General features: G+C 43.1%; 1 protein-coding gene across 3 annotated transcripts in view; it reads left to right on the plus strand.

Annotated features, from left to right (window-relative positions):
• GLRB (glycine receptor beta) overlaps positions 1-15,493 on the plus strand; it is a 268,016-nt gene that overhangs the window by 170,996 nt on the left and 81,527 nt on the right. For all 3 annotated transcript variants that reach the window (XR_013607195.1, XM_078676982.1, XM_078676983.1), the window contains exons 5-7: positions 1,700-1,929; positions 2,016-2,098; positions 7,394-7,534. Coding sequence is in view for 2 of the 3 variants with exons in the window: in XM_078676982.1 (XP_078533108.1) it covers positions 1,700-1,929; positions 2,016-2,098; positions 7,394-7,534 (454 nt within the window). In the remaining variant the exon portion in view is untranslated. The remainder of the gene's footprint in view (positions 1-1,699; positions 1,930-2,015; positions 2,099-7,393; positions 7,535-15,493) is intronic.

The following is a 15,493-nucleotide window of genomic DNA, read 5'->3' on the forward strand; positions in this document are numbered from 1 at the left end:
CCTAGGGAGGAACTTTGGAGGGTGCTTCACGGACTAGGGATGCCCCCGTATATACTAAACCTCCTTATCAAACTGCACAACAACACCTATGCCCAGGTCAGATGGGGGTTGAACGGGGAAAAGACCGATAAGATCAGGGTCGAGAGGGGAGTAAGGCAGGGTTGTGTCCTGGCCCCCACCTTATTCTCCCTCTATCAATGGAGTGGTAGATCATCTACTCGGCGAACCAGCAGACGCTCCCACTCTGGGAGGCGTAAAAATTCCAACTTTGCTGTTCGCCGACGACACCCTCCTCATCTCTAAAACCCCCCAAGGTCTCCAGACACTACTGAACCGCTTTCAGGACTTTTGCACCACCAAGGGACTTGTCATCAATGTGGAAAAAACCAAGTACCTAGTTATGCACCCACCACGCAAACTTGGCCGCCCTCCCATTCTGAACTCCATACCCCTTGAAAGAGTGGCAGAATTCGACTACTTGGGAATTCGACTTAACGACGCGATGAGCTGGACCGCCCACATCAATAAAATGACAATGGCCCATAAAAGGGTGGGGGGGGCCCTCCTCAAGGAGTTCAACAACTCAACAAAACACTGTGTTGCCCCTCTACTAGACATATACAAAGCACGTGCGGTCCCTGCGTCACTCTATGGAGCCGAACTGTGGGGCCTGGGCAAAGTGGACCTACTGAGCAAGGCCGAAAACAAATTCATTAAAGATCTCCTTGCTATTCCATCGAGTAGTCCGACTATCCCAGTGCTCATGGATACTGGCTGCAAAGCTATAAGGGATCAGGCCCGTCTTCGACCCCTCTTGCTCTGGGCTCGTCTGTGGAGGGTTCCTGAGCTAAAATCTTATGCCAATGGTCTAGCTGAGGTGATGCACTCCGACGGTTGGCATAGCATTAAATGGCTGAAGGACATTAAACATCTTTTAGGGGACTTAGGCCTGGATTCCTGCTGGCATAGCCACTCCGCTCCCCCGAAGGAGACCTTAAAAAAACTTTTTTGGGAGTGGGTTTGTGTGAAGCGCATCAGTAGCCAGCAGCACTGCAAAACCACCGCAGCTTTTCTGTTGTTAAAAGATGTCGTCACCTACGAGCCGTACATGGACATAATAACAATTGCCATGGATCGGTCCTTGTACATCAAATTCCGGTTAGGAACCCTACCCTTGGCCGACTTCTGCTCCAGGTGGAATAAACCCCAGTCCCCATCACGCTTTTGTGCTCTTTGTCCCGATAAACCAGAGACGGTGCCACACTTTCTTTTCGAATGCCCGGACTATGGTCGCCCCAGATCACGTTGGCTTGGTCCTATCTGCAGAGAATTGGGTACCCGCCAGCACTCTGTTGCCCTCCGGATTCTTTTAACCAATACAGCCCCTCCCATTGTTTGTGCTGTTGCCAAGTTTTTAAAATGGGCTTGGTTGATTAGACATAGAAGACTGTCCATATCAATTTAATCCTCTTTTTTAATTAATTTATGCTGATCTAATGTGTTTTATTCTTTTACCGAATGTACAGTCATACTTTTTTTCGACATGCTGTTTTTATCTTTTGTACTGCTTTTATGATATATGCATATCGAAATAAAGCAATCAATCAATCAATCTGTTAAACAATTGTTTAACAGATCTGGTCTGTGTTTAAAATTAAGACTTTATAAATGTACTAACTCAAATTTATAAACTTTTCAGGATTATCGAGTTAACATCTTCTTGAGACAGAGGTGGAATGATCCAAGACTTAAACTTCCTAATGATTTTCGAGGCTCGGATTCATTGACAGTCGATCCTTCGATGTTCAAATGCTTGTGGAAACCAGACTTGTTTTTTGCAAATGAAAAGAGTGCCAATTTTCATGATGTGACCCAAGAAAATATCCTCTTGTTCATTTTCCGTGATGGCGATGTGTTAGTCAGTATGAGGTACTGCTTTTAATCTGATTATTGTAGTTATGAAGGTTTTTTTTTTAACATGGTTTAGTCATCTGTGCAATATTTTTGTTTTTCAGGTTATCAATCACCCTGTCGTGTCCACTGGATTTGACTTTGTTTCCTATGGATACACAGCGTTGCAAAATGCAACTGGAGAGCTGTAAGTACATGACTCTAAACCAGTTGTAGACTGGTAACAGAGACTCGTATATTAATCACTCTTGGGTCACTGAATTAGACGATATTCAGTAATTCCAAGATTATCATTGTGAGAAATTATTGCAAAGAAAAATACATCCACTTTATTTCTGCTGCACTTTTTCAAGTTTAGGCACCCTAGAGTACTGACCAAGTGAGAGGTGCAAGTGCGTAGGTTTTCGGTGTAAGCATCCATTATGTGATGAACAATTGTGCCACACTAGTACTTTAAACATTGTATTAGTCAGAAATGAAGTTGATTGTTCAGCCGGTTTCTTCCTTTCAGTGGCCTGATTCCAGAAGTTATTGGCAATATGTGACTTACTTGGTATGTTTTCCAACTCCCAGTGAGGAAGTTCCAGTTTTTTTTTATGATAAATGGTTACTTATATTCCTGATTCTGCATCATAGAAATCTTTGATACTTTCTTGAACATTCAAATAATTCCACACTCGATTGTGGACCCGGAACGCTTAGTCTTCAGTTTGTGTTCATAGAATTATGCACACCTGGTGCCATTGTCAATATGTCCACGTGATGAGCTGCAGCCTTTGGAAGCTTATCCAAAGCTAGATGTCGACCGATGTAGTTAAAAAAAAAAAAGCGATTTAAAAACTATATTGCATCATATGAAATCTAAAACAAAACTAAACAAAACATATCTGTCTATCATTGAGTCAGAAGGGCAGCCTGATAGGCTCACATTGATCGTAAAGCTGTGAAATTAGACTGCTGTCTATTTAAGGCTTTAGGAGCTTCCACTACCATGATGCCTTGCACTGGCAGTTAACTGTCTGCTTTTTTTATGATGAAATATTAGAGAAAAGATACCTTCACAGTGTAGTAATTGAAGTTTCAAATGTCCTAGACAGATGTCCAACACAGCCCAGTCTGGAACACAGTGGGTCATTTATGATTCCAATGAAGATGTCTGCGATGCCGAATCAGAACTTCAAGAAAGGAACCATTTTGTTTGCTTCGTAGGGGTCTTCATTTGTAGTCCTAAACCTTTTGATAATATCACGCTAAGAGCAAACTTCTTAATGCAGGTCTCTGCCATACGAACAGAATATAAGAAAACCAGAGTCCGTCTGCTAATGGCCCAAACAGATTTATTTAAAGTAGATTGACCTACTGTAACGTCGGCTTACATGTCTGAATCTAGACAATAGTGCCTTGTGATTGCATACAATTATCTCCAAGTCGATGCCTTGAAAACATCTACAAATGAAGCATTTCTGGTAGAGCATTCTAACCTCAGAATCCTCCCCTTTTGAATATTCCCCAGGCATCACATTGGATCTATAAACCTTTCCAACATTATCTCCAAGCTTCGGTGGGACCCACTCCATGGGCTGGCATCAGCTACTTTCTTTCTGCGCCACTTAGCTTCAATCGGAAGCTATCTCAATCCTCTTTGTGATGTCTTTTACCTTAACATATCGCTGTGTACAAGGCAAAGGTCACCTCCCACGTCGACTGATTTTAAACCCTGTGAGGACTGTCACACATGAATGTTTGTAACGGATCCCTTATGTTGCCTGGGGTAAAATTACAAAGGTTAAGGCCTGCAATGCGTTGATGAACCCGAAGACCATAAGGGACCATGAGGCAAAACTCTACGTTGCCACCAGAAGACACCTCAACAAGGATGGTCCAATTATTGATCCTGGTTCTGTTCCCGGTCCAAACAAACCAGGAGACAATCCCGAGGTATTTACTATTGCGCTCCGAGTCTTCAGGTTAGTTGGAAAAAAACCACACAAAATCCAAGTGGGACTAGCGCCCTTCCCACCACTCTTTTACTCCTTGGAATGTGTACACCAACCGGGCTCAACAGATACAGAGGTTTTAAACAGGAACAGGGGTGGGAGCACACCGCTTCACCTCCCAGCAAGGTTCGCCAATGGCATTATGGTAAATGCAGTCCCATTTTGCTTGCTTTGCTAAAGTATTTACGAGTGTTTTGCCAGAGTTGGCGCAGATGGTGCTGATCTCTAGACATGCGTTTCTGGTTCTTTAACCAACATCAGTAGAGATTACAGGTTTAAAATTTGGGGTTTGCTGAGTAGGCTGCCAAACGTCACATCAGGTCAAGAAGCTCTCACTTGCGCGCGGGTGCTTCTTCCACGAGCTTGTCAGCTCAATGACTCATGAGAGTGCTTTTAAACAGGAACAGGGGTGGGTGCACACCTCTTCACCTCCCAGCAAGGTTCGACCCTGGCATTATGGTAAATGTAAATGCAGTCTCATACGGAGGTTTTACCTTGGAACTAAATATTTTTTCTGGAAGTCAAAATCCTTCAGTGAGACAAGGTAGTAGGCTCTGTTGGTGTAGGGCTCCATGACGTTGGATAGGTACTGGATAAGGTGCTGGTGAAGCTGTTGGTTCTGGCAGAAAAGTTCTAAAATTCAAATTTCACACAGAGGGAATTCCTTTTACCGGCTAGATACTTTTGGCACTTTGCCCGGTCAAGATTTTTACCTTTGTGCTTAAACTCTTTTTTGAAGCTCAAAATTCTCCAGCGTCACAAGGCTGTGGGCTGTCTGATGTGGGCTGTACGAGGCTGGATACCTTCTTGACAAGGTTCTTATAAAACAAATTTGCTGCTGTGGAAAAGCTCCGATTTGGGGAGTGTTTCTTCAGTCGAGCAGAAACTCATCTTGGCAGATCAGCTTGGCAGGTTTGTCCTGGTTTTCTGAAGATCTTCGGGTCCGAAATGTCAAGTTCCACGTTTTCAAATATGTTAGGAGAAATCCAGTTCAACACAGCAAATGTTCCAGGACATCAGGAACAGCACTTGGAGGTGACGAATCAATCTAGCAGAGGCTACCAGCAGGGTCCACTTCAAGTCCATTTGCAACTATTCAGCTGGGCACTTCAGGAAAAGTCCGAATGCAGCTTGTTGTGACCCTGTGACTTAAACAGGATGTTAGCCAGTTTACGCTTGGAGTCTACTTCTTTCTCCTGAGCACAAGTGGGAGTAGATCCAACCCTTCCTGTCTCCTCACTGGTCTCAAACAGAAGATGCAATCCTTTGGTTCTTGATCAATTCTAATAGTGTTACCAGGAGAGTGTTGGGTGCCAAATTTATGCCAGGCACTTGCTTGTGGGTGGAGGCGACACCCGGTTCCTCCCTAACCAATAGAGTAAAAGTTCCTAGGGTTACCCTACCTACTTCTATCCTTGTGCAGAGCCTATGTGCCCACGCAGCCATGTGGCCAGGGTTATGAGCACTCCTCTCCTCATTAGTAAGTCCAAACAAGTTCTGGAGGGCTGCTTTCCCTCCCACTGTTTAGTGCCTGTCTGACTGGTAGGACAAAGGCTGGGGCACGCGAAAGAGTAATTTGATATCTGCCTGTGACGGGGTGGCCCCTTAGAAGAAAATTAAATTCCTGGGCACTGCCCAAGTGGTCTTTACTGCCAGAGGAATGAACTACAGCCCTTCTCGCACACCATTGTCTCTGCTCTGGGAGCAGCTTTCAAAACTCATCAGCCCATTCACCAGCTGGGTGACAATTAGAAGCGAATGCAAATTAACCTTTAGGAGCTTCAGGCATTGGAAATGTGACTTCCTAAACAACCCCTTCCCTTAATATTTATGAAAAATCTGACTTCACCATCAAGTTGGGCTTTTATTAAATATTGAAAATAATCTTTGAGTTAATTTGCAAGCTCTTCCCCAGCTTGAGTTAGTAGAACTAAGATTTAATATTGCTCTCCAGTGTTTCTCAATGGGTCAGGTAGTCTTCCAACAGTAAAAATAGCTTTTGGTGCCTAATTATTGTAAGGCCATGTTAACTTTAAATTTCTACATGCCCTAATCTCAAATAACATGCACTCTGGCTTGTGGTCCAGAAGACCTACATAGAATTGACTTATTAGTATTTAAAGGGAGGTTTTCTCCGGATAGGTAAGGTTGCAGTCTTACAGTGCAGCAGCCAGGCTACAATGGTGGGCCTAGTCATGTTTGTCTGTTCACACTACAGAACAGCACAGTACTGTGTTAGTCCATAGATACTATTTACCTTTCTATGCTATGGGTGTACTTTAGGTACCATGTACTATAGCTTTATTCGAAAGGTAAATATGCCATTTATGGATTAGCCAATTTCAACCTGTTTTAGGGATCAGAACACATGTACTGTGGCCTGGTTAGCAGTGTCCCAGTGCACAGGGTCTAGAAACCAGTAGCATCATACCACAAAAACCGCAGTTGACCACGCAGAGGTACTTTCTCACAATGGTAGAAACCCTACACACACTTTGTGTAGTTCGGAGGCTGCCTTTGTCTCCCCCATGAAGGGCATTTCACAAATAGTGAAGATATTTTGAAAAAAAATAATGCAGGAAATTTAAGAAAAATGGCTCAATCATGGTCGTTAGCTAGTGATGTCAAATGAAGATCTAAAAATCTAATTTCAGAGAAAACATTGTTTGAAAAACAGGTGGGAAAACGCTCAATTTCTTCTCACGCGTTCGTAGAAAAGAACTGAATGTGGGAGGCAATTGTCAATACAATGCATCCTGGATAGTGGAACTTCCTGAATCCTTAATGAAATGCTGTTTGGCTGCACTTTTCCTTAAATGATAGACCCATTTTTTCCTTTTACATTTCAGATGCTGTAATGTATTTTTAAATATTCTTCTTCTGAAAACAGATCAGATGACTTTTCAGAATTTTTGTGCCATCGATGGGCTTCTGAAGAGTGTTGCTCACACTCGGGCAGCGGCAAATTACTCTAAAGTTTATGATCATCGATGAAGAACCTACAATGCAGAACAAATCGTTCCATTTCCAAATTTATATTTGGCAATTGCTTTCAACCCACATGAAATGTTAGATAAAATATTATGTCATTTGTACCTTATACTTTTCCTACTTATGGCTGGATAATAAAATGTATTTCTCATATCCATCTTTTCTTCAATAAAACGTTTCCCCAAGCATTCAACCCCTCTGCAAACATCTTGTGAATTTCAGATTAATTATTGTACTTCTTCCACACGTCTGGTGCGTTCATTTATTTTCTATAGTAGTATCAATTGCATTTAAAACCTTTCTGAATACTTTTAAACCTTACTACTTGTGAGTTTTCACAAATGTTGTGCTGCTGGTTCTTATCCACTCTTTAGAGTCCTCTTTTATCAATCATGCACTCTTATAAAATAGGATATCTCCTAGGTTTGAAAGCTAAATTTGAATTACAGTTTCTTGTCATTTCCATGATCACGACTTTGATTTTTCTTGCACAGTTGGTTATACAACAGATGATCTGCGGTTTATCTGGCAGTCTGGCGACCCTGTTCAGATGGAGAAAATTGCTTTACCTCAGTTTGACATTAAGACTGAGGATATTGAATATGGTAACTGCACCAAGTACTATAAAGGCACTGGTAAGTATGAAGTAGAACTTAATGTTAACTGTTCTTGAAACATTACTGTGCTTTATTCAAACTTAAGAACAGAGTTGTGTTTCAGTCTTTGGCAAGGAGACCCGATTGTACTTATTATTTCATTCATATTTTTCTCAGAAAATAAACACGTACATTTCTGTTCTATGCCATTTTCCTGGCAATTACATTCATGCTCTTGATCTCTAATTTCATGAGATATGAGACCTTATGAATGTTATTTACTTTTGCTTTAATGTTGCACATTTTTACCGTTTTTTTCTGAATGTACCTCAGTCTGGCTACCACAGATTATACTGTTATAGACTTTGATTCAGAAAAACTATATTACCCGGGGGGGGAGGAGGGCTGTATTGTAGAAATGGAAAGCACATTGAAAGTGAAGCACAATTGGGGTTTGCAATTGACAGTGTAAACTGACTCCAGCGTACATTCCTAATTATGCCTGTGTGTGTAAGCACCAATATTAAAAGTAATTGATAACTAAAAGCAAGCACAACCTGGCCAAGGGCATGTAACTTTCATGGATCCTTCTGCGCACTAGATTAGAAAAACGCATCTCAGTTTCATATTCTGACAACATCCCAAGTTAATCTTTTTGCAGAATAATAATTGAACCTGAATAGTAACCCATTGCAGTCTACCTTGTGCCAGAGAACGACTCCAACCTGCCAGAGCGAAGCCTTGTCACAGGAGGATGCCTGACTACATATGCTGGCAACTCTCAAATTATAATTTCAAGCATACCCAAACAAAATCATCCACTTTCTCTTCTGCTACAAACCGCCTGGTAGTAAAGGCCTGTTCATCTATGCAGTTGGACTGAAAACAAAGCTAGTCTTCAGGGACTATAAGTTGTGGCCAAATTCCCTCGGACAGATATTTTCAGAATGTATGTAAGAGCTCAAACCACCTTAGCTTCATTTATTAACGTGCCACACTACCCAGGAACACTTACCAGTTTGGATGCTTCACCTTCTCATAACAGCATCCACAACCAGCAGACCCAAGCCATCGCCTAAAGAAAGATTATTAGTTCTTGGTCATTACCAACATGTCAACATTGTCGCAGAGACCTATGCCAGAGGTAATACTGCACCCGACATTACTGCTCTTCATACTGCAAACTGTCCCACCAGTGACAAAAAGATGTTTTATTTCCTTTGAACCCTAAATCCATCAACACAGCCCTTTTGCCGCATGACCCTGTTCAAGCGGGCTGTCTCGATGTAGCATCATGTTCTTTATTCTATTTTCTTTTGGTATGGCCAATATGCAGAATCTAGATGTCTTGCAATGTTGAGCTGAAGCTCACATTGCCCCATAATATTTCCACTACCTTCTGATTCTATTTTCCTGGGTAAAAGAGTACATGTGCAGTTGGGAAAAAGAAAACATACAGACATCAAAATGTGCCACAAATCTTTGTCCTGCTTAAAAAAAAATATATATATTTCTGAAAGAGAATTTTATCCACAGGTTCCTTACTGTGGAATATTCCCAGGCTTCAGACTGGATTTGGAAAATCTTGAGCAATACCTCTGCACGTCAGTATAGTAGGAGCCAAGGGGGAAGAAAGGAGGACCCCCCACTCAGAACATGATACACAAAATGTGGCCTCACCCTCTAAGCTCTTATTCCTATTTATTGTGACGAAAACAGGGTTTTCAATAATTTCCACAATACCCTTATGTTTGTATAATCCAACTACTCATTTAAGTCAGTGTAATTTTTCACAAAAATATTGAATAAAATTGTCCACTACCATCCACACTCCCCAACTTCCATCCAATGAAAAAATGTGTGAGAAGAGAGAGTACCTCACGGTAGAACCGCCAACGGGGTTACTGGCTAACAATTACCAGTATACCCACTTCTCATCATAGGTAGCTCCCTCTCTTGTGAAAGAAAAGAATGAGAGAAGAAGTGAAGGAGACAAAACAAATAGAAACCGTGCTTGTTCTCCCTCTCGAGAGCCACAAACAGTGCCGGTCACTTGTGTAATAGTAAGGCAAGACAGACAACGCTTACTATTGTGTGTACATATATACCAACAGAACCCCAGTGAGAAATGATACGTGTAATTCACCACTAAAATTGCAGGGCTTGCTGGCCATCACACTTTATTCTGGGCTGCAAGCACTCCAAATTAAAAATGGTTCCTATTAAACCATATATAATAATTTGTTGCCAACATGTTTCGTTGCTGTGTTTTTGCGCAACTTGAACAGGGCCAACAGGGTTTCATCTTCTCATTCATTCACTCTTGTGTTTAATTATAACACCTGGGTCACACGTGTAAATCGATCACGCGTCCCTATGAAAACCATCCACAGTCTGGTATTCACTGCCGAGTTCCACCGGCGCAGTTTAGAACCTCCGACCTGCGGCATTTTCCATGATGGATGCGACGTGAGCGATGCCCATATAGGTGCCACCCCTGCGCTCGGACGTCTGTTTCTTTCTTTTCGCATCTCTACAGATCAGCAGTCGCGAATCAGGAGAGATCCCTTGGTCACTTTTTGACCAACTTTTTCTAGACTTTTGTTGAGCCATTGACCCCATCAAAATTTACAGGTTTTCTGCCTTGTGGGGAATGTCAGAGACAGATGTCTGACAGATTGCCAAGTGGTCATAATGCTTGGGGTCAGGCCATGACTCTTAGGTCTTGCTCCGACTGTTTCACCATACACATTAAAGCAATTCGAGAGAAGGCAATGAAGCTCTTCGCAATATGGCAACGCAAGACCCCACATCGCCCTGGGGATGCTCTCTGTCCAGCAGACCATCTGAGCCCCACTCTCAGAGCAGTTCTTGCGACTGGTTGTGGTCAAAGTCATTTTTGGTTAAGTCAAATAAAATTGTCAAATCACCGCTTGATTTCACCGATCCTTTCCAAGTCTCTGGAAGTAGTGTGGGGGACATACTGTGCCTCCAATCATCGCTCCTGTTCTCCACTCCTGGCGCCGGCGCTACCCCTTCCCCACGCCAACCGCAGTTTCCTGGAGCGACTGCTTCTCAATATTAGGTATTTTGAGGCCATGGCCTGCATGTTTGGGCATGCCTTCTGGCCCCAAGAAGCTGAGAGGTGTTACACCTGAATTAGTGCCAGCAGGTCCTTCCCTGACTCCAGTCGGAACCTCTGAATCTGTTTCCAGGCTGGAGATCCATTCCGGCTCTGTGACCCTTGTGGTAAATAAATAAATAATACCTCTATTTTTGAATGGATAAATGAATAACAGATAGCTCAATAAATAAGAGTCAAGATTCGAGGTAGTAGGAGTTTGCAGGTTTAATACAGCATAAAGGACAGGAACAGGACAACCTGCACAGGAATAGGATGACAGGGCCCGACAGCTGCCGGGGCTGGATCTGGGATGAGCGCGCTAACTTTAATAACAGTACACAAGCATATATACTAAAACAGTTGCATTACAGTGAATACAGTAGGCGGAGCAGTGGGTGTGGTCAATAGCAGTCGCGAAAGATAAGGGTGAAAGTAGGTGTAACAAGAGGCGTATACATAGACATGTGATGTAAACGTAACAGAATATGTCATAAATGGGGCGGAAACATGGAGGGGGCTACCTAAGGAGCCGGGACCTCTAACCTAATGGTGCGCGCAAACTGACAATGACGTGTTACTAGGAGAAGCTGGGGGCTATGAACTCTATGCTAGGAGCAGAGACTGAAGTCTGGAGAGTCAGGGCGACATGTACCTAAACAGTATCTAGTATCTGATGTTTAGAGAACATGTTGATATAAACTAAGAGTCAGGAGGGAAAAGGCTAACAGACTCTAAGACTGGAGCATGCATTATCCTACATGTAGTGCGTTATGAAGAATATTAAATGACCATTAAATGCAGTATTTCTCTTACATGGAGACGTAAAGGCTAGACAATGACGGAAACTATTGATGCGATTCAGTAGCTTAGGAATGCAGAGAAGGAGGGCTGGACTGATAACTAGAATCATAACATACTCTTGGCAGACTCGTAGGCAGAGCCAGGCTGAGCCGGGCACTGTGAGGCAGGAAGTAAGTGAAGGGTCAGGAATACAGGTGGGGGCTGTATCGCTCCTCAGCGAGGGCTCAGGAGACAGGAGCTGAATCTGGTGTCCGGGCCCTTTTGAGGCCTAGAAACGGGGACTTTACAATGAAATAACGTGCACACTGAGAAACGTGGCAACGCAACTTTACATAGGCCTAATACTCGTAGCTTTCACGAGAACTGGAAACTGGCATACTAGGGATGGACACAACTGTAATTGCGTCTTTAATCAAACATGGGGAATACATATGCATATTAATCATGCACACATAACATAAGATGGAGGACACGTAGGGACACAGAACATGGCAAAATTTACTTTTCCACATTCCCTCCTTGTCACTACGTTTCCATCAGGAAACATCAATATTCATGATACCATCTATCATTTCATACAGTATCATTTGCTCGTCTCGAATTTTCTCAGGACGGGATTTAGAACGGGACTTGGGACTAGGAATACAAGAGGTAGCACAAATGCCGCAAATCGCGGGGCCACATTGTAAACAGAGGCAGCAACTGAATATGATCGCTACTGCAATACCTAGAAAGGATAAAACTTTCCATCCCCAGGCGGAAATTGTATTCCAGAACCAACCGGACCATGTCCAGGTGCCTGGATTTTGGTGTAACATATGGGCAATATTATGGAGTCTGGTAATAGCTGAATAAACAGACGGTGCGTTATTAGGAATGAAAATGCAGCAACTAGATCCGATGACTCTACATGCCCCGCCCCTATCGGCCAGTATGACGTCAAGGACTAGACGATTCTGGAGCACGACAATTCTCATAAAGGATTGCTCTTCGGTTAAGTTACCTAGAGCAGAAGTAGTCTCAATCACTACTGCTTCAAGTGTTCTGGTTAATCTACGTATCAGTTTACTATTTACAACAGTACCTAAGTAGGGGAAGACACCTTTATTGATATCTATGTATTGTTCTAGAGCAGTTTCAGTATAATCGACAATCGGGAGGTCTCTCTTGTGTCTAGTATGTACTAGGTGGGAATTCCTATGATAGTCAGGTGGGGCTAGAAAAACTGGTGGCAGTAGGAAGGCAATGTAACAGGTACCATCCCAATCGAGGGGCAGACGAACATATGCGGTCTGACCACAAACAAAATAAGAATGACGTGAAGCTTTGAAAATAGATTTCCTACTGTCACTATACTTGACAATAGTAGTACAATCACTATGGCCTACATGTATGGAACCATTCTTTCGGACACATAATTCACCTTTGACTGGTAATACTGACATAGCAGGTAAGTCTGGAGTAGAATCAGACTGGACATTCAGGACCATAAAATTCGAAGAATAATTACCTAGATTATAAACTTCATTTTCTGGATCTAACCCTGTTCTGTGGGGAAGACCTTGCTTGTCTGGGAAACATGTACTGTTAAGTAGGGACATATCATTTGAGGATGACGTTAACGTGGACCATGCTCCACACGAACCATTATGTGAAAATGGATAAGGAAAGAGCGGCAGAACTCCCTTCGGGGTCTGGAAAGGGGGGAGTCGACCACACACCCAACAATTAGTGGCATTGCTGGTCTGGTGTGAATAATGTAACATGCGGATAAAGGAATTATTACGCATAGCAAGACGATAAGAGAGTTCATGAGGAGGCAGATCACTAAACGTGTGCTCTACTGTAACATTAGCAGACTTATTTACATGAGAAACTGGAAAACACAAATAAAATGCATAACTTGTGCAGGAAATCATAATGCTGAAATATAGCAGAAAACATAAAATAATAGTGCAATCTTTAGAGTTCTCACTAACTCTCTCTCTGTGGGGGTCTATTATATACATGTCAGAAACCGGTCTAACCGTTTCACCTAGGGGAGGACTTAGACAATCAAACTGGCTGACTTATTTTACTAGACCTTAATTTAAGCTTATACTGCGGAGTTTTCTCTAACAGGGAAGGGTTCGTCTCAGAGTCTTTTGCGGGACAGTCCTTAAGAATAGTACTTTGGCAGTTTTTGAAATCCTCGGAAATGTTCTTTGAAACAGGTTTTAGTCCATCAAACTTCTTTATATGCGACAGATGCACCCAGCCTTTTCTCCCCTCCAACTTCACGGCTGTACGGGTGGTTAGGAGGACCTGTTTGGGTTGTTTCCAGCGGGGCTCCAGCGGACTTGAACGATCAAAGTTCCTCACAAGAACCATGCATCCGGGAACGATTTCATGCGGTGCCACCTCGGTATTGTCTGGAAAAGCGGCGGCAACCTGTGAACGACAAGAGTGTAGGGCAGACATCAAGGAAGCTAGGTAATCTGTCAGCATATTACTTGAAACATCGGTAATACTTCGGGGTCTAGGTGTACCCCACATGTTAGGGGGGCGACCGAATACGACCTCGTACGGGGACAGACCTGACCTGGAATGTGCGACCATGCGCATATAAAACAAAGCAACTGGCAGAGCTACTAGCCAGTCCACACCTTTCTCTTTACATACTTTCGCAATTCGAATTTTCAGGGTCTGATTATGTCTCTCTACGAGACCGGCTGCTTCAGGATGGCGTACACAATGGAACTTCCACTGGTACCCTAACAAAAGGGAAATATGTTTCATGAGCTCAGATGAGAATGGCTGGCCGTTGTCAGAATATACGACCCTTGGGAGTCCATAACGGGGGAAGAATTCACGAACCAGCTGCTTGGCAGTGGTCGCGGCTGTGTAATCTGGGACTGGATATGCCTCTGTCCACCTGGACAAAGCGCATACAACTACAAGGACATACTTGAAACCTCGACATCGCTCCATCTGAATATAATCCATCTGGAGGACTTCAAAAGGGTGGTCAGGGGGCTGGAATCCACCTTGTTCCACCGGGACACTTTTACCTGGATTGAACTGGCAGCATATCATACAGGTACGGACTTTCTGCTTGGCTGCAGCTCGTAAATGCTTGTTGAACCAAATGTTCTGGATACTATCTAACATAGCTTTTTCTCCTAAATGTGCTGGACTATGTGCGGTATTGATAATGACTTGAACCATAGAGTCGGGGAGAAACCATGTGGCTTTTCCCTTCGTTACCCATCCCTGATCTGTCTGGACCCCTCCTTGTTCGGACCATTTCTTGATTTCATCGGGAGTAGCATGTAACTGGATATCTATGACATCTTGAGTAGGGTCCTTGACTGTCATACAGGTAGTCAGATCTGGAGTGTGTGTCGGTGTCTTATTAACTGGAATGTCTGGTGTCTGTGCTGTAAGCTTGGCTGTGCGATCTGCTAGATCATTACCCTGAGAAATAGTGTCAGTAACTTTCGTATGTGCTTTGCACTTCATGATAGCAATAGATGTCGGTAAGTGTATGGCATCTAACAGAGCTTGAATAAGGAGACCATGCTGAATCTTGGTTCCATGAGAAGTCATGAAACCTCTCTCCTGCCAGAGCACTCCAAAGTCGTGTACGACTCCAAATGCGTAGCGTGAATCTGTGTAAATGTTAACTTTCAGGTTCTTAGCGTGTATACAGGCTTGTGTCCGAGCAACTAGCTCTGCTGCTTGAGCGGACAGAGTGTCAATACGATGTGTTTCTATAACTTCAGTGTCAGTAGTCACTGCATACGCGGCTACTAGTTCTCCTGTACTTGTTCTCATACATGAACCATCCACATAAAGTGTCAGGTCGGGATCTGGTAATGGAATGTCTGTCAAATCTTGTCTTGGCTTAGTCATAGTATTAACTACTTCCACACAGTCATGTGTGGCAGGATTTGAAATAACTGACGGTAACAGTGTAGCAGGATTTAGAACGTTGCAGCGTCTGATTTCTATGTGTGGCTGGAACAGTGTCAATTCATAACCTGTTAAACGTGCAATTGTCAAGTGCTGAGTCTGTGTTCGGTTTAAAAGAA

This window comes from Lissotriton helveticus, chromosome 2_1, assembly GCF_964261635.1.
Source record: "Lissotriton helveticus chromosome 2_1, aLisHel1.1, whole genome shotgun sequence".
Classification (NCBI taxonomy): Eukaryota; Metazoa; Chordata; class Amphibia; order Caudata; family Salamandridae; genus Lissotriton; species Lissotriton helveticus.